Source organism: Bactrocera neohumeralis, chromosome 5 (assembly GCF_024586455.1).
Source record: "Bactrocera neohumeralis isolate Rockhampton chromosome 5, APGP_CSIRO_Bneo_wtdbg2-racon-allhic-juicebox.fasta_v2, whole genome shotgun sequence".
Taxonomy (NCBI): Eukaryota; Metazoa; Arthropoda; class Insecta; order Diptera; family Tephritidae; genus Bactrocera; species Bactrocera neohumeralis.
The window spans coordinates 9,156,014-9,178,359 of record NC_065922.1 but is presented as its reverse complement, the minus strand read 5'-3'; the positions used below and the strand labels follow the sequence as shown (position 1 = coordinate 9,178,359).

Below are 22,346 nucleotides of genomic sequence, written 5' to 3'. Positions count from 1 at the left end.
AAATGCAATGATTCCATGATGAAAATATAGCAGCCGTAGCTGAGAGTGTAGACGAAGACTGCGGAAAGTCGATTCGGCGCTGTTCGCAGCAACTCGGGCTGACGTATGGAACGACTCGGCACATTTTACATCCATATCTTAAATAGAAAGCGTACAAAATACAGCTTGTGCAAGAGCTGGAGCCGCTCGACCTTCCCAAGCGACTTCAACGAAACAAACAACGGTTTGGTGTGGTTTGTGAGCCGGCGGAATTATCGGTCTATATTGCTTCAAAAACGATGCCTGTGAGAACATAACCGTCAATGGAGACCGTTATCGCACGTTTCCTGGGCCTCCCGTTAGACGACGTCGATGACAACACAGATAACCCTTACCATAACGGGGATTGATAACCATTGAAACAACAACAACAACCGTTATCGCGCATTTAATGCTTAAAGTTGAAGCTAGTAATTTCGGCGACATTTAGTTTCCACAAGACGGCGCCACTTCCCACACATCGCATCATTTAATGGATTTATTGAGAGAACACTTCGGCAAGCAGATAAATTCACGTTTTGGATCGGTGGTTTTGAGCCCAAGATCACGTGATATCACACCATTCGACTTTTTCCTGTGGAGATATGTAAAGTCTAAAGAATATGCGGACAATCCCGATTCCCCGATTTCCGATTTAGCGCTTGGAACAAAACATCACGCATGTCATTCACCAGTTACCAGTCAAAATGGTCGAACAAGTATCGAAAATTGGACTCAACGGATGAACAATCATATAGGATCTCTGACGTTTCGTTTTGTGTGTTACAAACATCATAGTTTAGTGTTTTCATTCAGTAACCATACAAAGAAGAAGATTAGTTAGCAAAATTTAATGAACTAAATCCGATGGTCCACTTTCTAATACAGAATTTATAAATTTATATTTTGTTAAAAACTGCATACAACTTCCCTTTCTCTGCAAATATTTCACATAACATGCTAATTTTCACTAATTATGCCTATCCATATATAATATGTATATATGTATGCACTGAAGTGCGTTTGTCATATGCGAATATAATGAAAGAATTTTTTCCCCAGATAAGTTTAGAACTTTAAACAAAAATAAAACTACAAAAAAAATTCAGTTAAAAAAACTATATAATTTGTATTATTAACTTTCAATAATTCTTAAACAATACCTTAGCGCCAGAAAGTATGCAGTAGATATTTTTTCTTTGAAATTATAAATATAATTTTGAAATTTGGAGCTTATTGTTTTTTTAACCGCAGAAAACATTCCTGAAGTAATTTGGATGAATGATCATACTGGTTAGGTATCCACTGTCGTGGAAACGTATGAAAGTCTCCTGCTTTGTCATCGTAGCAGCGACTTCACTCCAATTTATTGCTGAAAATGGCATCTAACGTTAGTACCAGAAATTGTACTCTTTCATTGGTGTTGGATCTTAAAGAATGGAGTATTAAATGAATAAATTTAGTTTGTTGGAGTTCAGCGCCGGAGTAGGTAGTACTTCAATCAAATGACCAGAACGCAATTGTGTAAGGATGATTACGGTTTCACGAAGGCTTCTTTCTAGATGGATACAAAAACATTTACCCCATTTATTTGGAAGTTTATGTGTCTGATGTGTTTATAGGACAATATTGTCATCGTGTTCTTTCTGAAAATGTATTTTGAAGGTCATGTAAAGCAATCACAGAAAAATAGCTGATTGTTGTTGTTATGGTGGAATATCAACACATTGTTTAAAAGAAAGCGCAAAATTCACTATCATCGCAATCATTTCAATGCACCGACAGGCGTTCTACGGCAGCAGAATTATGCCGGATTTTAGCAGGTCTGTGATTTCGTAGTTCTAACTTTGTTAGTTCGGGTATATAGATCCAACGGCCTTGACACTGCGTCTACACACTGCTGTGTAGTTTAAAATCAGGTGCTCAAGAGTTTCTGGCTTCATGTCGTAAAACTGATAGCTTGTACTAGAAGCTATACCCGTGTTGAAAATGTGTTTTTTAAGCCTGCACTACATCAGCCTCGAAATACAACGCAGAATAACTCTTGCCAACAGGTGCTACTTCGGACTGAGTAAGAATTGAGAAGTAAAGTCTTCTCTCAAAGTCACGAACAAAGACAAAACCCTCCAAGTCACTCATCATCCGCTTCCTGCTATATTGTGTAGAGGCATAGACGATGACCACATCTGATGAGTCGGCGTTACAAGTTTTCGAAAGAAGGGTTCTATGAAAGATTTATGATCATTTGCGTATTGGCAACGGCGAATACTGCAGCCGATGGAACGATGAGCTATACGTCAACGTTTACATAGTTAGACAGTAGTTTAGAGACAGCGGCTACGCTGGCTAAGTCATGTAGTCCGAATGGATGAAAATACTCCAGCTTCGAGAGTATTCGACGCAGTACCCGTCGGGAGGAGCAAAGGAAGAGGAAGACATCTACTAAGTTGGAAAGACCAGGTGTAAAATATAAATGAGCCTATAAAAATATAAAAAAAATATAATTTATGCATTCGTACGATTGAAATATTTATACTTACATACATATGTATAAGAAATCAGAAAGCTGGAATTATTTACCATTTTTAAAGTACCATTAACTTTTAATTTAATGAAATTTTGTAATAAATGTATTAGTGGATGTCGCTTTGAATTAAACAATTAATGGTATATTTTCCACTATTCACTTTGGCATCGATAGAGTCTTACATATCTGAAATATTCCCTCAATTCTACAAACCATGAGAATATATTAAATAATAAGTCAAAACTATATGTTTTTATTATTTTATTTACTTTATGGTTATCGTTATGTGGTATTTAATTATTTTTATTATCATTGTGGTTACTAAATTCTCCAAATTTTATCCAAAATTATGTATGTATGCATGTAATGTATTTATGTATAATTATGTGTGTATGTACTTGTATATAAAAAGAATAAACACAATTTCATTGCAATTTCTACAGTACGTAATTAAAAACCGACGCATCCTGTTCGTTGGTGCCACGATTCGACGAACCGGAAGATTTATTTGAGCCATGAGCGATGGTCATTTGGTTGGTCTGGTGTATAACCGATGTGATGTCGCTTTGCGATGCTGATATATCCTTGCTCGTCAACACATCCGAACTACTCGAACCGGAAGAGATGTGTCGCTCTGTTAATCCATATTGTATGGGCTGATAACCGTGACTGGGATTATAGGTGGCTGAGTATGGCATATAGATTGGAGGATTCGGCAGAGGTCCAATGTCGCTTGTAATACTTTCCGTATCGGCATGACTGATATTTGAACGGCAATGTGTATTACGATCTTCATTAACGACATAATAGCACTGCTCAGAAAATGTCAGCTTGTTAACGGTATGTTTAATATAGTTGTTACGTAGCATTGCCGATACGATACGACGTGCTTCACGGCGATCTTGCACATCTTCAACATTCTCTAGTACCCAATTAACGGCATCGGCACCAATGAATGCCTTCGGTATGGTTATTTTCAGCCACATTCGATCTCTTATTTCTAAACCACTATCAGGCTTTGTCATGGCTTTTACAATTTCCTCCAAATTATTTTGATCCAAACGCTCTTTGATCGGCTCTGGTATATCGGGAATAATACTATCGTGTGCAGTCAATGCCTGAGTGTGTGCCACCCATGCGCCCGGATCGATGGGACGAACCGGCTCAGTTCGGGGTATGGTAAAGTAGCCTTTTGGATTTGGATCCCAGCATTTAGCTACAACCAATTTGATGGGACCAGGCTTCTGTACAACCTCACGCAGCACACGAACAGCCTCATCATTGGTCATGTTTTCAAAGTTTACTTCGTTTACTTGCAGTATCATATCGCCTGGTTCAATGCGACCATCTAACGCTACAGCGCCGCCCTTCATTATGCTTCCGACATATATTCCACCATCGCCGCCACGATTCGATTGGCCCACAATCGAAATACCCAGGAAATTAACCGCCTCCATGTTTATGGATACGGTGATGATATTCAACGACATTGTCGAGTCAGTTATCGATGAATAACTGGATGTGCGTGACATACTTGGAGCACGTTTTTTACGCCTTTGTGGTTTTTTACGCACCTGCAGTCTTTGAACGCTGCTGTAGTCGGTCATGTCACGATCAAGTGTTATTTCAGATTCAGTGCCAAACAGGCTGGTCGAATCCAAATCACTTGAGAGCACTGAAGCAGATTGATATGTAAGAGTATGTTGCATCATCGGATTTGTTATAACGCCAGTATTCGCTAAACCTACACCCATGCCTCCACCTCCGCCACCACCAACTCCCATAGAAGACATGCCTACACCCATCATGCCACCGACAACTCCTCCTCCACCACCGATTTTCTGTTGTTGAGCACCACGCATATTTGGACGCACCTCACATTCGCTTACTGGCAACTCCGAACAGTTATCAGACTGATTTGTACCGTCAGCTGAAACCAGCCAAGAAACTACTCGCCCATTGAAACAAGGCAATATAGTGGAGTCATCAGCAATTTCCTCTTTTACCACACCAAAATCCGCATCCATAGATTTAAAGAAATATTTGTAGTTGTTATTTTGTTTATTGAGCACCATTTTGAAGTCCTTTAGTGTAACCTGCGCCGAGGGTATGGGAATTTTCACCAAATAAGGGGTAGTCTCGTCATCAATGTGATAGATGACTTTTGTTTCATGACTATTCTTATCTGCGTCCATTTTGTTGTTGTGTGTGTATGTGTTTTATAAATTCGATAAGTGCTAAATTTATTTATTTGTTTTGTTTCCGTATCACTTTATATTTCAAGAATAATTGTTTTCATACACTCTTATTGTTTTTGCTATAACATTAATTTGCATCAATACATAGCATTTTAATACCCCGACGAAGTTTCAAGAATTTTTTTCTTTTGGGTTGGGTTAACAGTGGGGCTTGGGCGCTGCTCCTCCGCTGCTGTTCACCGAAGGCGTTGCTCGCGTCGGAGCATGTTTTTTAGCTTAAAATAGCGACGTTTTTACTTTTCTTCTTCACATATAACACAGATCGTATACGAAATGTTTAACTTATTCTCTAAAATTAATAAAAACTGATTTTCTTTTTGTTTACAAGTACTTTTTTACTAATTAATTACTGGAAAAAATACGCAGACAGCGAAAAAGCAGCAAAACTATTTGACATTCCGAATTTGAAATCCACATGTGTGGATGATAAGTTCACGGTATACTTCGTGCAATACCCTGGAAGCAGTGTTGGAATTTTTAATGCACTGGCATCTAATACCAATAATATAAATATTTTTAATACTAAATTTCTAAAACGTATCTATGAAAAATTTGTATATTTATATATAAATACTTTTTATTATGTAATATATTTAATAAACTAAATTTTTATCGAATTTTTACAAATCACGATCGGCGAAAATCCCACTTTTTCGGAGTCGTGTTATATGCAAATTTCAATACAGGCTTTATAATAATTGTGTGTTTTTTGAAAAAAATATTTGTTTGAAGTCTAATTGATTGATTTTTATTACATGTAGTAATTTTATTAAAATTTTGGCATTAATTTATATATATATCTGTTTATAATTCTTCTGATATTTTTAATGGCATCACTTTACAACCACCGTTAGGAAATGCAACCATGTGTATTCTTCTAAATCGAACGGGACTTTGAATTGAATAAATTGCCAAATTTTTCGTTTTTATTTGCTTTTCATTGCAACAAATGGTGCAAAAAAGTTGGTCTTAGTTCACTTGTTTTTATAGTGATTAAATTAGAATACATTGCATAAATTCCGCAATTATTTGTATTCAACAAACAGTGAAAGTTGTTAGGAACTAGAATTGTATAATTCCCTGTTTTGGTATGTTTTTTTTATTGTTAGCGCGTGGAAATATTTTCAAGAAGCACAACAACAAACCAACAGATTGCAAATCTTGTTGGATGCAGAATAATTGAAGGACACCACTAAAATTGGTGTTTATACTGTTTTGAAAAAAAGTGAATGTTTTGATATTGTACAATTTAAAAATCTTATTTTTATAATATAGTTTGTGGGCTGTGACTGTGACCTCTGGAAAAAAACTGTAAATATGGGAGTACCAAAATTTTTCCGCTACATCAGCGAACGTTACCCTTGCCTGAGTGAGTTGGCAAGAGAACAAAGTGTAAGTGTTAAATTTTTACTATGTTTTAAGGCAATTATCAAATAAATGTTTTTGAATTTCTCCTCCAGATTCCGGATTTTGACAATCTTTATCTTGACATGAACGGAATTATACATACATGTTCACATCCTGATGACAGCAACTTTCACTTTACTATTACAGAGGAAAACATGTTTAAAGACATTTTTAATTACATCGATAAGTTATTCTTTCTAATTAAGCCACAAAAGCTATTTTTTATGGCCGTTGACGGCGTAGCCCCTCGCGCTAAAATGAATCAACAGCGCAGTCGGCGTTTTCGCTCTGCCAAAGATGCTGAAATATTAGAAGCGAAAGCCAAAAGTCGCGGTGAAGTGCGTGAAACTGAACGCTTTGATAGCAACTGCATTACGCCTGGCACCGAATTTATGGTGCGTCTGCAAGAGGCACTGCGCTATTTCATAAAGAGTAAAATCAGTTCAGATCCATTATGGCAAAAGTGCCGTGTTATACTGAGTGGGCATGATGTAGGTCGAGTTATATTTTGTATAACGTTTAATTTACTCAAATACGTATGTGTATATATTTAAATATATAATAACATTTTAGGCACCAGGCGAGGGAGAACATAAAATAATGGATTACATTCGATACCTCAAATCACAAAAAGACTATGATCCGAATACGCGCCACTGCCTCTATGGATTGGATGCAGATTTAATTATTTTGGGACAATGTACGCACGAGCTCCATTTCGTAGTATTGCGCGAAGAAGTAAAATTCGGACGTAAGACAAAGCAAGCTTCTGTTGAGGAGACGCGCTTTTTCCTACTACATTTAGGATTGTTGCGTGAATATCTAGAGCTGGAATTTGACGAATTAAAGAAAAATTATGACAATTTTAACATATCAAATCTTATCGATGACTGGGTACTGATGGGATTCCTTGTGGGCAATGATTTTATACCACATTTGCCGTGTATGCATATCTCTTCAAATGCGTTGCCGTTATTATATAAGACCTATATCAAAGTTTACCCAACGCTTGGAGGTAACAGCATAACATTTTTTTTTATGAATTTTCCTTTTAAATTAATTAATTGTACTATTTTTAGGCAACATTAATGTGAAGGGAAAATTAAATTTGGAGCGTTTGGAGAAATATTTCGCCGAACTTTCGAATGTCGAATACGAAATATTTCAGGAAAATCACGCAGATTTGAAATATTTCGAAGCCAAACAAACTAAAAACGGCATAGATGAAGCATTCGATTTTGATGTAAATGAGATAACGTTGGACAATCAAGATGCTGATCTCGCTGATCTAATTGAGAGCAGCAGACAGGTGAGCACACGAAGCAATTCCAATAACTATTTTTTAATAATTGCTTTTTTTACAGTTTTTAGAAGACGACAATGAAGATTTGTCCGATGAAGAACAACACTTGGCGGATGAGTTTGAGACTTATAAACGCAATTATTATATGAATAAGTTGAATCAAAACGATATGAATTGGTAAATACATGATTATAATGGTGGTAATGATATAAAAATATATAATAAATTTTACAAATTATAGTGAATCAAAGCGTGAGCAAGCTATTTGTTACATAACCGCACTACAATGGATTTTGGACTACTACTACAGAGGTGTGCAGTCATGGGATTGGTATTATCCCCATCATTATGCACCGTTTATCAGTGACCTGAAAAACTTTAAAGACTATAGAATTAAGTTTAATTTGGGTGAACCGTTCCTGCCATTCGAACAGGTAAGTTAACCACACAAATGAGAAAATACAAAACAAAAATTTAACTGCAATTTATATAAAGCTCTTAGCTGTGCTACCAGCCGCTAGCAAGGACTTGTTGCCGGAAGCATACCGTGAACTAATGACCAGCACCACCAGCGAGTTGCTCGAGTTTTATCCAAAAGACTTCGAAACCGATTTAAATGGCAAGAAACACGAATGGGAAGCGGTCGTCCTAATACCATTCATTGACGAAGTAAGCAACGCACACATGTTACTAGTTTATACTTACTAATTAAATTTTAATATATGCATATTCTTAGAAACGTTTGCTAGATGCAATGAGAGCTTGCGAAAAAAATCTCACACCAGCCGAAATGAAGCGAAATCGTCATGGTCCAATGCAACAGTACGATTACCATCCGGAATCGCAAGGCAGCGCGCCCGGTATATTCTCGTTAAGACCGTTATATAGTGTGTTCTGCACCGAACAGCAGATTTGGTCGAAAGAAATCGCTGTGCCGTCCGACAAGACTGTATGTGTGGAGCTGCCAAATGCCGCACGTACAGTCTTCTTCCCTGGCTTTCCGACCATGAAGCATCTGAAATACGACGTATGTTGAGTTTAACTGTTACTTTTTATATATTGTCCATTAATGCCATTTCTTACATAGTTCGAGTTGAAATTTGCGCGCGTACGCGTTTTCGAGCAACCAAGTCGCAGCGAAAATCTAATACTGAAGCCACATATGCGCAAGGGATTAGATGATATTTACACTGTTGCTGAAAAGTATTTGAATCAAGTCGTTTATACTGGCTGGCCGCATTTGATCAAATCCAAAGTAGTTGGCATATCCAACAGGGAAAAATACATTGACGCCGAAGGCATAAAAGACATGGAACCAAGGCTATTTCAAATCCACATGAAGACGGCACAGGAACAGTAAGTTGTTGTTGTTGTGACGGGTACCCAGTAAGTGCTTAAATATGCTTGCTTGTGCCCAAACTACTTGACTTATTATAATTAACTATGATTTATATATTTTTGTTTTTTTTTCCCCTCCTCCAGCCTCAGCACACGCATGGGCATTGAATTGGACGACTTTTCGGTGCTGGTGCATGTGCGCGTACACATAGGCACCACTTGCGTTTGTGGCAATCAAGGCAAGATCATCGTCAACGATGCCTGGGGCTATTCGGTGACCGCCTATCCGGCGCAGGTTAGTTTAAAATTTGTTGTTGTCCTTAAATATTTTTTAAGCTATACCGTTATTTATTCGCAGGCTGTAGTTTCTGAGATTGCTGTACAAAAAAGCGTGGTGACGCAGCCCAAAAAGGTGGAGAACTTCTTTCCTACCGACAGTACAGTGTTCTTCTTAGGCAGTCCTTACTTTGGTAGCGAAGGCACTGTACTTAATCCCATGCTCGTATATGAATGTGGTCGTTTGAAAGGTATAACAACGCTTATAACATGATTTTGTTCATTTATTTAATAATTTTAATTACAGTAAATATAACGGTACTCCCCGAGCCTGATTTCACGGCCGCACGGCTCTTGCAACACAAATTGGAGCGTGACTACGTGAATTCCTTCCAAGTTGCCACCACAGTTAGTGTACAAATGCGTTGTCTTGGTCGCGTGACTGGCACGGTTTTGGTGGTGGCGGGCGCGCGGCGAAAGGAATTGCCGGAGAATGTGTCTAAGGTCAATATTGGCTTGCAGCTTAAATTTCCCAAGCAGGTATGTGTGTGTGTTAGAGTAAAGAAGCTCATTATTATTTAGTATGATTTTAATTTTATTGTTTTTCTTTGCAGCAAGAAGAGCGCGCAGGCTATTGCCGTCGCATAAACAATCAGTGGTTTTATTCATCCAAAGCCATATCACTGATACAAGAGTATTATTTAAAGTATCCCATGGTTTTTGATTACTTAAGTCGCTCCTCGGAGCGCAATGAATTCTGCTTTGAAGAAGATCTCTTCCCCGAAGAAGTCGGTGAGCATAAATTAGATGAGATTATCACGTGGCTAAAAAGCCAAGAACATGTAAAGGCAGACAGACGTTTATGTGGTTCACAAACAATGGAGAAGGAAGCCGTTGAGAGCGTGCTGGACGCCATCGAACAATTAAAGGTATTACATGGAAAAAAATAAAAATGGGATTTAAGATTTTGTATACAAAAATTAAATTTTTAATCCAAGATGTTGGAATCAAAAATGAAAAATCCAATTTTTAATCCACAATTTTTGAATTTAAAATTTTGCCACCCTGTACACTTTTTTGTATTTATTTTTGATTTGTTTTTTAATTTTTTTTGTCTTTTTTATTTTTGATTTTATTTTATTTTTCAATTCTATTTTTGATTTGTTTTTTAATTTTGTTTTGTTTTATAATTTTATTTTGATTTTTTTTTTATTTTATTTTGATTTTTTGTTTAATTAAACAATTTTTGATTTTTTTTTTAATTAAAAAATTTTTGATTTTTTTTATTTTATTTCTGATTTTTTCTTTTAATTTAATTTTTGATTTGTTTTATAATTTTATTTTTTAATTTTCTTTAATAAAACTTTTTTTATGTTATTTCGTTTTAATTTTAATTTAATTTTTTTTTTATTTTATTGTTTTTTTAATTTTATTTTTTTTAAATTTATTTTTTTTTTAATTTATTTCTGATTTTTCTTTTAATTTAATTTTTGATTTGTTTTATAATTTTATTTTTAATTTGTTTTTGATTTAATTTTGATTTTATTTTTAATTTTATTTTTAATTTTAATAAAACTTTTTTTTATTTATTTTTTTTAATTTTTTAATTTAATTTTTTTTGAAATTTTTTTTTTTTTCTGTATTTAATTTTGATTTTTTTAATTTTATTTTTATTCTTGTTTCTAGACTTTACCTGTGAAGACTGTAAAGCTGCAAGTGAAGCCCCACCTGCTGCTCAAACCTGACGTAACGCTGGCAAATATCTACAAGCCCAAACGACCTGTGAAATTATTCGATCGTGTGGTGGTGGTGAAGACCACCTACATGGTACCGCTAGGTGCAAAGGGCACCGTAATCGGCGTGTATCCGATAACCGATCCGAACCCAGTGCGCATGGAATGTGTGAAGTCCGTAGACATATTCTATGAGATACTCTTCGATAAGCATCTGCCGAGCGGCAACGATGTGTACGGTATTGCCGAGGAGCGCGTTTACAGGGTATCGGAGTCGGCGTTGTTGCTCATTTTCGCACAAGGTGAGTGACAGATTTTTTTTTTACTTTATATTTGTATATATTCTACTTCACACCTTTTATGTTTTCTCTCTTCCCCCCATATGATAGATAACAAACAAAACGAAATGCAGGACACGAAGCCGAATCAATTACCAAACGAAGACAGAGATGTGCAGAACAATCACAATGGCTTTGCACAAACACAAAAACAACAACAACAGCAGCTGACGCCACAACAGTCGAGCGAGCCAAGTGAACCGAGCGGCTCCAACGAGCCTAGCAGCAGTAATAATGCGAAAATTAGCATACTGCAACCGAGAGCCGAGCCGCCGAAGGCATTGTTGCCCGCGCAAAGCACATATAAACGTGCCGGTGGTGGCGGTGCAATTGACGCCGATGACTTCTGGATGCCAGCGGCGGAAACCAAAGTGAAGCACACGGTGGCGAAAGAATTAGCGCTGGCCAATGCGGAGCAAAGGAATGGCAAAATCCAAAGCAAAGTAATTGATTCGACGACAAAAGGCGAATATACAACGGCGAAATCGGAGAATCCACAAGAGCAGCTAATGCAAAAGTTACTACTCGGCAACCGAACAGCCGCCCCGAAAACGGCGAATGTAAGCGAAGCGAGCGATTGTCAAGCGGGCACGCAAGCGTTGAAGAGCCTGCTCGGTGTCGGTTTGAACCCAGCCACTGTGCAGCCGCAAACGAATCAAAAGGGCAAGAGCGACGGCCCGCAACCGTTGAAGAAACAGTTACCTCAACCGCCGGCTGGTTGGCGCAGCGATGCGCAGCAAGCACAACAACTGCCACCAAATAGGCGGCAACATTATCAAGCGCTCAACCGACCGCTGCAGCCCATTTTCCCACTACAGCAACAGCAACAACAGCCACCACAATTGGCTCCACCGCTGATACCTTACGGAGCCGTCAATAGGCTGCCTGGCCAGCCGATGCCACCACCGCCGCCAACACACTACAACAACATGGGTGGTGGCTGCTATCCACCAAAGATGCTTCATGCGCCAGTGTACCCAATGCAGCAGCACACACCGCCACACCCGCCGCTGCTGCCCTTCCAAGTAAGCTGCTTACGACATTTTCTCACCGACAGACATCTAATTTTTATTCCTACGTTTTTTTTTTTGCTTCCTTTAGATGATCCATCCGATTAATGAAAAGCCCCTACCTAACGCCACACCGGAGAACATGGGTCATGCGCGAAGCGCCTTCATACCGCTGCAGGTGCTGCGCGGCAACGCCCATCAGCAGGCACAAGCGCACGTCCCGGCATCACCGCAACAGCCTACGCCGCACCAAGAGCGCCAGCGCACCGTCAGCGCCGTCAAAGGCGCACCCATAAACACCAAGAAGGCCAACGTGGAGGCGCTGCAGCAAAATGTAAGTTAATAATTCTCTAAAAAAAATCAGATTTTCTATATTCAAACACTGCTTGCAGTTGAGCAAATTGCAAATCATGTCCGAAGCATCAAACACGCAGAATCTGCCACAAAATGCGCAACAGCTGCCGGAGCAAAGCAGCACAGAAGCAACTAGTACCGCCAAGAATGAGGGCTGCAGCGCTAAAGCTGAGGTATTTAATTTTGTTTTTGCTTTTTTCTTGTTCTTCACTCACTAAATTTCTTGCCTTTGCAGCAGCCGAGAAGAAAACGTTCGCCGCGCGTCCCCAAGATCGGTGCACGTTTTGACAACGCTCAGTGAGCTATTTTCTTTGTGTGAAACTATAGAGGCAGCTATTGTTGATCAAATAGCTGTGGAACACATCCATACCTTTTTATAAAAAAAAATATATAAAAAAATACAAAAAAATTTAAAATTAAAAAATTTCGAAAATCACAAAAAAAGAGGAAAATTATATGCAGCGCATTTTTAAGTCCTACAAATTTCGCAAAATTGTTTTACGTTTAATTGCTAGTTGCTAGAGTTAAATTTGGAGTATCTCATGTTGTTTGACCATTCAGTTTGTTTTCCCAACGAGCTTCACATGTAAATTATTGGACATCTGCATATGCATACATATGTAGGCTTAAATATATAAATTATTGTATAGCTGCATATTGTTTTTTCCGATGATGAATCGCATCACATAATTACATTAATCTAAATCTAGCGCTATTTAAGAAAAAAAGCAAAGAAAAAAATTCCGCAAGTAAGCTTAATTATTCGATATACAAACTTTACTAATGCTAACGTATGCATACATACATACATACATAAATATATATACATATATGTATTCCCCATGCCCAATCTCATATTTTGTAAAAAAGTACACACACACACACACTTCTTCATGTATGTAAATTATTTTAATTATTGTAATTAGTTTAACGGTTAAGTGTTAAAAAGAAGCGATTGGCCGCGCCTAGACTTACAACTATATATGTATATGTATTAGCTGGCCATATTATGTACATTAATAGTAACAACCAAACAACAAAAAATTGGGCATACAGCAAAAAATAACAAATATTGTTTTTATTATACCCTGCACAGGGTCATGAACTTTGTAACATTCAGAAGAAAACGTCAGAGACCCTCAAAGTTAAATATATTGGGTGGTCGAAAAAGTATTTTCGTATTTTGTCAATAGATGTCGTTGCAGTCGTATATCACCAGTGCTACTAATCACATTGTGTTGTAGCGACAGAATCCGCCAAGTTAACAGTCCTTGGCCGGATAAAAATCCGGGTCCGTTCCGGTTACGTAGACCCGACTGTCGTGGGAATCACACAATCACATTGTGTCATACCATATAGTGCTGGAAAGGTGAGATTTTAAGCTTCATTTAACGAAAAAAAAAATAAAATTCAGGGAAGTTGGAATAAAGTTACAGAAAAAATGGAAGAATGCCACGCAAGCCACCAATAAAATTTTTGAAGTTCACGGAGACAATGCTGTCTCAGTTCGTAAAGCACAACAATGGATCGCTCGCTTTCGTTCTGGAAATTTCGAAAGTTCGATTTACACTAATGAAAGTTTTACACTGATGGAATAAGTTTCTAGCGGAAAAATGGCAAAAAGTGGTACATATTTGTTTATTTATTTTGTAGTATAAAGATAAAAAAAATAGTTGAAGTTTGATTGAAAATACGAAAAGACTTTTCCGACTACGAATATGAATGATCAGATGATGTAACGAGCGGAGTCGATTTAATCATGCCCGTCTGTGCCTCTGCATATATGCAATCTCTAAAATACTCTGACACGTCTTTATCTCCCTAAAAAGTTGCTCATTTGTCGGTACCGCCGTTATCGAACCACTATAAGACCGCCTTACATACTCATCGATCAAAATCAATCCAGAACTCATCTTTACGCAGCTTCGTTCTTGATTCTGTAGCAGGTTAAACTCCCACTTTTCCGAAATCGCCCCAGACATACCAAATACATATATGTGCAACGAGTCCCTACATGACTCTAACCACCTCTTTGTATGCCCAGTTAACCTTACACATCAGACACCCCTCACCCTACGGTCCATTCCCGTCGAAAGAGGATAGTGGAAAGCTGGCGGAACAGATAGACAATTCGACGTTCTGCACAATGAATGACGAAGCCCATATCAGAATTATGGGTTGGTGGTGGTCTGATAAATAGCATTACCTGGCGATCCATGCTGATTCTGGTCACAGCCCATAATTATCTCCATCCAGAAACCTCACATGTTTATTTCTGTGGATAACCGTACCTTCGTTGACTTTAGCAAAACTTACTGGGTCGGCTTCACAGAATTTTATGAGAACACTTTCACCGCATTACCAATTTCTTCGGACGTGATCGTTTGCGATCGTCAATTCCGCAAGGTGATCGCAGCTGCGGAATTGCGAAACACGTTTTAGCGTGAGCACGAGACGCCATACCAATCCCTGTGATATCCAACAGAGATATAAATTTTGAGATACGAGAAATGGTAAATCAACATAAGTGGATAGAGCACCTGAAGTCTTGCAACCTCTCCACCGATGTGAGAAAACTTTGGACTACTGCCAAGACTTTGTCTAACCCGAAGAGAAATGAAATACAATTCAAAGGCCATGCCTCTTCAGACCCGAAGAAGTGCGCGAGTTATTTTAGCTGGCAATTCACACTGCACCCTTCGGTAGATAAAGCCAAATGATGTGTTACACAACGGCTGCGCAAAATGTCATAAGGCTGTGCACTACTTACTTTCACCGATGAGGAGATTCGGAGTGTCATCAATAAAGCAAAAACCTCCAATTCCATTGGCCCTGATGAAATAAACATGCTGATGCTAAAGCACCTAGGCTGGAATAACACCGACTGGAATAAACTTCCTCACCAAGGTCCTCAACCTGTCGCTGACCACTCTTCAAATACGCGATGTGTAGAAAATCAAAAGAGTGATGCCGCTACTGAAACCTGGGAACTCGCCAACAAAGAGGAGTCCTATCGTTCGATAACTCTCCTCTCCCCAGAAGTGAAGACACTTGAGGTCTTGTTGCTTCCGACTTCCCCTCACCACCTGAGTCCAGCAAACCACCAACTTGGCTTCTGTAAAGCGCACATCACTTAGCGTCATAAAGATAGTTCATGACCTCAACCAAAATTCACCCTTCGGGGGGACAAACCTCGTAGCGTTGGCCTTTGACATGGTCAACCACACAAAGCTACTTCCTTCGATAGTCGGGTCTGCGTGCGATTTTCATCCGGCCAAGGACAATCAACTCGGCAGAATTCTGCCGCTACAACAACAACTTGAGGACATCGAAAAATCTACGCTCCCTCCGGGGTTGAAGAGGCGGACTATGAACTACCTGAGCGGTCGGCAATCATCCATACTGTTGCGAGGTAAAAATTTCAAATTGAGAAGAATTGGTGGTTACGTATAATTGCTTCGAAATTCCCTCAACCAACAGAGAGAATTTCTATTACCTCGCACGCTGATGATTGCATGATAATGTCGTCGGACCTTCGGACGCAACTGACTTCAGACATGCATTGACCGCCATTCACAGTAAACACTTTCACCGACATCCTTTCAGTGAATGGCGTACTTGGGGTCAAAGATATTAGATAACCGTTACAACAACAACAACAACAACAACATCGCTGAAAATCAAGTCTTTGTATGGAAAACATTTTTATTTGACAAGATAACTTCACGAAATTTAGTTAAACCGACGACAACGATACAATTTCCAAACATGTTGCTGAGATCGGACTACCATAGCATATAGTTTGCTGCTATATAAACTGACCGATCAAAAGGAAAATAAATATATTTTTGTAACCTTTAGCTTTTGTGTAGTCGAAGTTAACGGGTTCTCTTGATTTTCTGTTTATTTGCATTTCACTTCGCCGCATCAGTTTTGTTGCAATATTTTTTGTGCTTCAAAATATCAATTTTACTCATATTTTGCAATTCCTTTTGGCAGAACTCGCAGAAGTAAGCGCTGCCCTTGCTCGACCCCGATGTGCCAGGCAACGTTGGTGAAACGGCTTCGCTTTTAATTGTTGTAGAAGAGCTCGTGGCGCGGCAAGCTGCAAGCAGTACATATTGAATATAATATTTGACATAAATATTTTACTGTCTCCATTATTTACTCACTTGTTTTGTGCAACAATTTCTCTATGGTGTCCAACGCCATCTCTGTGTCGCATGTCTTGCAAATCCACGTGTGTTGACGCATTTCCGCCTCCATTGCCAGCGTCCATTGCACTTCTTGTAGACTGTGTTGGCGAGTAGTGGATATATTAATGAGGACATCAACAGCGAAATATCTAATATATTGAGCTATATAATTTTACTTCCACTCACCAACCATAAACCACATTTTCCAGCACGTTTATGCCACCTTTTTCTTCGTTATGGCTCACCGTATAGTCGGCAGCGAACGGATTGACGTCGAAAGCTTCGAAATTACTAACTTTTTGTTGCGTGTAAAGCGATTTCAAGTCGGCGGGCAGCAAGCGCTTTATCGTATAACTCACATTTGCGCTTATGAAGTCGATGAGTGACTCCCAGAGTTCGGACTCTTCGTCTTTGGCGTGTTTCGTCTTCTTTACACTTTGGCTCTCCACATTGTTTACTAAATCTACGTGTATAAAGATGTTATTGAAAGCATTTCAGTGTCTATTATGCAGTGTAGAATGATTACCGGTCAGTTTTTGTGACAACAGTTTGGCCCACAAACGGCGCAGTTTAATGGCGCGGCACAGCAGCTCACAGCCCGTCTCCGGCACGGGGAACTCCAGGCACAACCACGAATCGCACACTATGCGTGTGACGGATGCATTGGTGTCCACCGAATAGGAGAACAGCAGTAGCGTCTGTGCGGCAGGCATGCGTATGCAATTCATCAAATAGGGCTTTGCGGTCTCCAGCAAATTTCTAAGAGTGTAGTAAACGATTAATGTTAAAAAGAGCGCTTATGAAATATGTGACTTTGCTTACTGATAGCACAACACCTGATGTCGCGTGCTTAGTAGCTGCTTCGGCGTGTAGTAGCTTGGCTTGTCCAGTATGTCGCTATCGTTCAGTTTGAGCACATCGAAATATTTGGCAAAATACGCGTTCGGATGTATGGATATGAAGGGCTTTAGAAATGTGTGGAAGAACTGTTGACTGCCACTTTTGCAGTAGTTGAACTCGTCAGCAATCGCGATTTGCGGATAGAAGCCGCTGACTAAGATTAGCTTGAGCAGCAAGACATCGCGCAGTTTGTCGCCTTTGGCAGAGTTTAAGAGCACCTCCAATTTGCCAGCATCGTGCTGCAGCCGGAAGTCCACGTCGCGTATGTCATCGCCTGCGGCAGCATCGTCGTACTCATCATCGCCTGCACCGTAACCGCTGTGTTTGAGGACTTTGCGTTTGCGCGGTTCTTGGTATTTCTGTTTGCGTTTGATCGCCTTCAGCTGGCGCACTTCACCATGACGGCGCGCACGCTCAGCGCTGCTCAGTGGTGCGCCATCCGAATTCTTACAGGTCATGTTACAACTTTCGAGTATATTTTGGAATTGGTTGCGCAATTTGGTGATCTCATAAAACCTGTGGGGACAAGGGAGATTTGAGTAAAAAATTATTTTGAATATGAAATAATCGGCATAAGTCGGGTATACTTATGTAACAGGAATAGCGAATATTTTTATCCGACCAGGGACTATCAACCCTGTATTTCTTAAAATTATTAGGGGACTTTTTCTGATTGTTTACAACGAAATTTATAACACCCAAAAGGAAATATCGGAGACCTTATAAGGTATATATATATAAATGACCGTCTGTCTCTCTCACTTTTTGAGATATCGATCTGAAAATTTGAACACGTCGTTTTCTCCGAAGAAACCGTTCATTTGTTAGAACCACCGATATCCATTATAAGATATGTGGTTGTTATTGTAACGGGTACCAAATCCCCGTTAGGATGGTAAGGATTAGCTAAATTGTCGTCGACGCCATCCAAAGGAAGGCCCCAGAAACGTGCTGTTTCGACAGGGTTGGTCAGGGTCTATTCTGGATAAGTAGGAGTTTAACCTGCTACTGTATTCAGAACGAAGCTGTGCAAGGGTCACTCTCGTTTCTCACGGCAACTCGAGCTCTTCGTCTGCAATGGGTGGTGGTTTGACTCCAAATACGACATTCACCTAAAGGGAGTTGGTGAAGGTGTTGATTGCTCCACTGGGAATGGCGTTCAGTGCTTGTCGGAAGTTAATTGCGTCCGAAGTCTGGTCTGCGTACTGTCTATTGTCGTCGACGTTATTAAGAAATGACCTCTTGATGTTCCTAGGAGGCGGTTCCGCTCCAAGCAGGTGACTACAAGGATGCTTTCTGCGAAAGCACAGAGTTCATTGTGCTCCTTTACTGGGGGCATACGGGCCTCACTATGCAGGTGTTCGATTAGAGACATCAAGAGGCATCCTGTCGTAGTCCCGAGAGCAGTATTCTGATAAGTCTGGGTCTAATCGCCTGGATGCAGTGAAACGCACCTCTTCAGTTCTGGAGGACCGTAGTTTTTTCGACGTCCTGCACTAGCGCTGTGTGACTGACTGTTTCAAAGACTTTTTGCAAGTCCAACGCTACCAGGATCGTTCTTTTTTTTTTTAGATCGCCGAAAAAACAGCCCTTGGTGAGATAAAATCCGAGTCAATTCCGGTACGTTGAACCGGCTGTCGTGGGAATGTCGGAGCCCTCTCTTTCTGGGTGGTTTCTGCTTATACATATCGTTATCAGAGAGATGGACGTGATAGTCACCTATTTTCACTATATTCGACCTTACCATTTCGAGGTAAAATGTAACCCTCTCTCCGAGTAGGATTGAGGTATCTCAAATAGTTGCTGAGATATATACATATATACATATAAACTATTCAACTATTTTCTACAAGTGAAAATTCTGTTTTTCTTAATAAATACCCTTACCGTTGTTCCTCAATACCAAGTTTATGACACCATTTTCTGGTGTTCTCATTATGCCATTTTAATTGCAGCCACTCGTGATAAGCGCACAGTAAGGTAAACACATCACCTTGATCGGACTGAAGAGGCTCGCGTTCTTGCTGCGATGCAAATGAAATATTAAAAAACAAAAAACATCTTATAATTTTAACTAACTGTATCAATAACTAACCTCACACTTGCGATCCGTGTAGGCGCGATTTGTAAACGGATTCTGCACGCTCATGATAGCAGCCAGCGTTAAAATCTTCTCAACATCGGGAAAAACACAACCCATAAGCAACATTTTGCCGATTGTAATGTCAACCGGTAAATTGGAGAGTGACTTGCCAAGTGGTGTGATCTTTTCATCTACAGCAAGCGCATTCTATAATGCAAAACAACACACTGTCGATAGTTTATTAGGGAAAAATTTACGAAACTCACATGCTGCTTAAGCGACCAAATGGCTTGCTCAATGCACTCTTCTTCGGGGGATTCAATAAACGGGAACGAACGCACATTCGGCAAACCCATTGAAGTCATTTGCAAAAGTATCGTTTCCAAAGGCACACGGAATATTTCTGGTGTGGGATATGCCTCGAAAGTATCGTACTGTTTCTCTGAGAAGAGGCGAAAGCAAGTCTGCAAAATACGCACATAAATACTTACATACGTGATTTATTTATTTTTCAACACTTACGCCGGGTCCTGTGCGTCCAGCACGACCTTTACGTTGTTCGGCTGAGGATTTTGATACCCAAAACTCTTTCAAGCGTTGGCCTTTACAACTCGAATCGTAACTCATTTCCTTCACTTTCCCAGAATCGATGACGAAACGCACGCCATCGACTGTGAGTGAAGTTTCTGCAATGTTTGTGGACACTATGCATTTGCGCATGCCGTCCGGTGCATAGTCGAATACCTATTTATGAAACGCAATTACAGTTAGAAAATGCATATTTATTTATTATTTAAGAGTCTAACTTTGTCTTGATCAGCGAGCGCCAAACCACTGTGCAGCGGTAATATGATCCAATGTGAGTTTTGCTCAGCGTATTCCTTGGCGGCATCGCAAACCGTTGTGATTTCGTTTACGCCACTAACAAATATTAGGACATCACCGCGCTCAGTTGCTAAAAATATATACATATGTTGACATTAGTTAACTCGATGTAGAAAGAAATGTCATCCAAATATAATTTTTTAGTTAATAGCAATTTTAATTTTTACTCACTAGGGTATTTTTGATCAATCAAACTTAACACTTGTATGTAAGGTGCTGGATCTAAGCGATTCGTGCTTTTAGCAGTTTTGCTGCCGCTTGCACCCCCTTTCAGTTCCAAACTTGGTGGTGGCATAAAAATAGTTTTAATCGGATATAATCGGCCTGGCACCTCAATGAGTGCTGCTCCCTCATTCTTAAAGTAATTATGAAACAATTCCACATTTATAGTGGCTGACATAAGTATCAGCTTCAAATCTGGCTTGGCATGTAGCAAGCATTTGGTGACACCCAACAAAAAGTCGCCAAAGAGATTACGTTCGTGTATTTCATCCAAAATGAGCACATCATACTGCTCTAAATTAGCTTCCACTGCCAACTAGAAAAATAAATGCTAAAATATTAATTTTGAGCCACTTACGTATGTAAAAAAAATGTGTGCTTACTTGTCTTAATAGTAGCCCTTCAGTGATGAAGACTATATTCGTATTTTTTGTTTTATTTTTTTCAAACCTTATTTGAAAACCAACTTTGGAGCCATAATCGTCAAGCATCTCATGCGCAACCCGTTTGGACAGTGAAACACAAGCTAAGCGACGCGGTTGCGTGCACGCTATGCTACGATAACCAAATTCATATAAATACTGTGGCACTTGTGTGGACTTTCCACAACCTGTATCACCAGCTATAATCAGTACTCGTGTTTCTTTGAGCTCAGCTTGTATTTTTTGCTTGAAATTTGCGATGGGTAGCGATTTTTGTGCTAGGCGTAATTTCTTAATTTTCGTAAATCTTTCCTTTTGCTTAAAATCCAGATAGATGAGCACAATTTCTCGGAACTGTCGTGCTTTCAGTTTTGTGAATATTCGTTCATCATTATTGTGACATCCACGTCTGAGTTGTTCGGAGTCACTGCCGCGTTCCAATTGCAATGGTATATATTTGAGCTTATGATATGATGCTGGATTACTTAATTCAGCGTCTGATAAGGGTTTCCCGAGTATTGGTTGACCCGCGCTGCGTAACATACTTTCATACTTATTTACAAATTTCCAAAAATCGGTTTCATCCTCTACAATGGGGGCCGAATGTTTGTCATTGCCTTCCAGCAAATGCCGGAAGACAAACTTGTGGTCGCAAAATGAAAAATTAATTAAATTGGTTTCCTCTCCAAAAGAGCTCGATTTTTTAAAATGTTTGGACGATTTAGACATTTTTCATCTGCTAATCCTTAGAAGAACGTTTACGCGATGTGTCCAAATTGTATGTATAGCTTAAAATATTAACGAAACACTAGTTAGATGGTTAGAGAAACTTAAATTTATTGTTGTGAATGTGTATCTTTAATATATATTAATTCCTTTTGTATATTTTTTGTGACACATTTTTGTTAGAGCAAAATAAAAACTGATAATATAAAATGTTTACGTTTATGAAGAGGAAAACATAAAACAGCCGGCAATTAAACTGTGAATGAATGGAATCATTCGCAATTGCTTAAAAGATTAAACAAACAAATATTAAAAAAAAAGTTCTTGCAAAAACAAAAATAATTAGACAC

The 22,346-nt window shown here is 39.2% G+C and overlaps 3 protein-coding genes across 3 annotated transcripts; 1 reads left to right on the top strand and 2 right to left on the bottom strand.

Annotated features, from left to right (window-relative positions):
- Positions 1 to 2,791: 2,791 nt before the first annotated feature.
- On the bottom strand, positions 2,792 to 5,201 carry LOC126758609 (segment polarity protein dishevelled). Its single transcript, XM_050472948.1, has one exon. The coding sequence runs from the start codon at positions 4,738 to 4,740 to the stop codon at positions 2,983 to 2,985; it is 1,758 nt and encodes a 585-aa protein (XP_050328905.1). The 5' UTR covers positions 4,741 to 5,201; the 3' UTR covers positions 2,792 to 2,982.
- A 539-nt stretch (positions 5,202 to 5,740) lies between these two features.
- LOC126758143 (5'-3' exoribonuclease 1) lies at positions 5,741 to 13,632 on the top strand. The gene is made up of 19 exons (XM_050472217.1): positions 5,741 to 5,891; positions 6,079 to 6,195; positions 6,264 to 6,701; positions 6,784 to 7,225; positions 7,290 to 7,519; positions 7,575 to 7,690; positions 7,755 to 7,947; positions 8,009 to 8,182; positions 8,250 to 8,540; positions 8,601 to 8,869; positions 8,996 to 9,146; positions 9,210 to 9,378; positions 9,435 to 9,667; positions 9,742 to 10,056; positions 10,814 to 11,162; positions 11,250 to 12,223; positions 12,300 to 12,542; positions 12,601 to 12,735; positions 12,798 to 13,632. Exons 2-19 carry the CDS (start codon positions 6,121 to 6,123, stop codon positions 12,861 to 12,863), a joined length of 4,863 nt encoding a protein of 1,620 aa, XP_050328174.1. The 5' UTR covers positions 5,741 to 5,891; positions 6,079 to 6,120; the 3' UTR covers positions 12,864 to 13,632.
- A 2,610-nt stretch (positions 13,633 to 16,242) lies between these two features.
- LOC126758611 (probable ATP-dependent RNA helicase DHX34) lies at positions 16,243 to 22,200 on the bottom strand. Its single transcript, XM_050472950.1, has 12 exons — positions 21,232 to 22,200; positions 20,798 to 21,164; positions 20,548 to 20,696; positions 20,264 to 20,485; positions 20,008 to 20,205; positions 19,754 to 19,948; positions 19,546 to 19,682; positions 17,581 to 18,174; positions 17,285 to 17,517; positions 16,945 to 17,221; positions 16,735 to 16,856; positions 16,243 to 16,667 (listed from the first exon to the last, which is right to left on the bottom strand). Exons 1-12 carry the CDS (start codon positions 21,997 to 21,999, stop codon positions 16,477 to 16,479), a joined length of 3,453 nt encoding a protein of 1,150 aa, XP_050328907.1. The 5' UTR covers positions 22,000 to 22,200; the 3' UTR covers positions 16,243 to 16,476.
- Positions 22,201 to 22,346: the final 146 nt, after the last annotated feature.

Bases quoted from the DNA above. Each gene is read 5' to 3' on its own strand.
- LOC126758143 (XM_050472217.1), top strand. From the start codon at position 6,121: ATGGGAGTACCAAAATTTTTCCGCTACATCAGCGAACGTTACCCTTGC. The intron at 6,702-6,783 runs GTAGGTCGAGTT...ATAACATTTTAG, and splicing joins TTATACTGAGTGGGCATGAT to GCACCAGGCGAGGGAGAACA. The intron at 7,520-7,574 runs GTGAGCACACGA...CTTTTTTTACAG, and splicing joins TAATTGAGAGCAGCAGACAG to TTTTTAGAAGACGACAATGA.
- LOC126758611 (XM_050472950.1), bottom strand. From the start codon at position 21,999: ATGTCTAAATCGTCCAAACATTTTAAAAAATCGAGCTCTTTTGGAGAG. The intron at 20,697-20,797 runs GTGAGTAAAAAT...ATATATTTTTAG, and splicing joins GATTGATCAAAAATACCCTA to CAACTGAGCGCGGTGATGTC. The intron at 17,222-17,284 runs GTAATCATTCTA...TTATACACGTAG, and splicing joins GTTGTCACAAAAACTGACCG to ATTTAGTAAACAATGTGGAG.
- LOC126758609 (XM_050472948.1), bottom strand. From the start codon at position 4,740: ATGGACGCAGATAAGAATAGTCATGAAACAAAAGTCATCTATCACATT.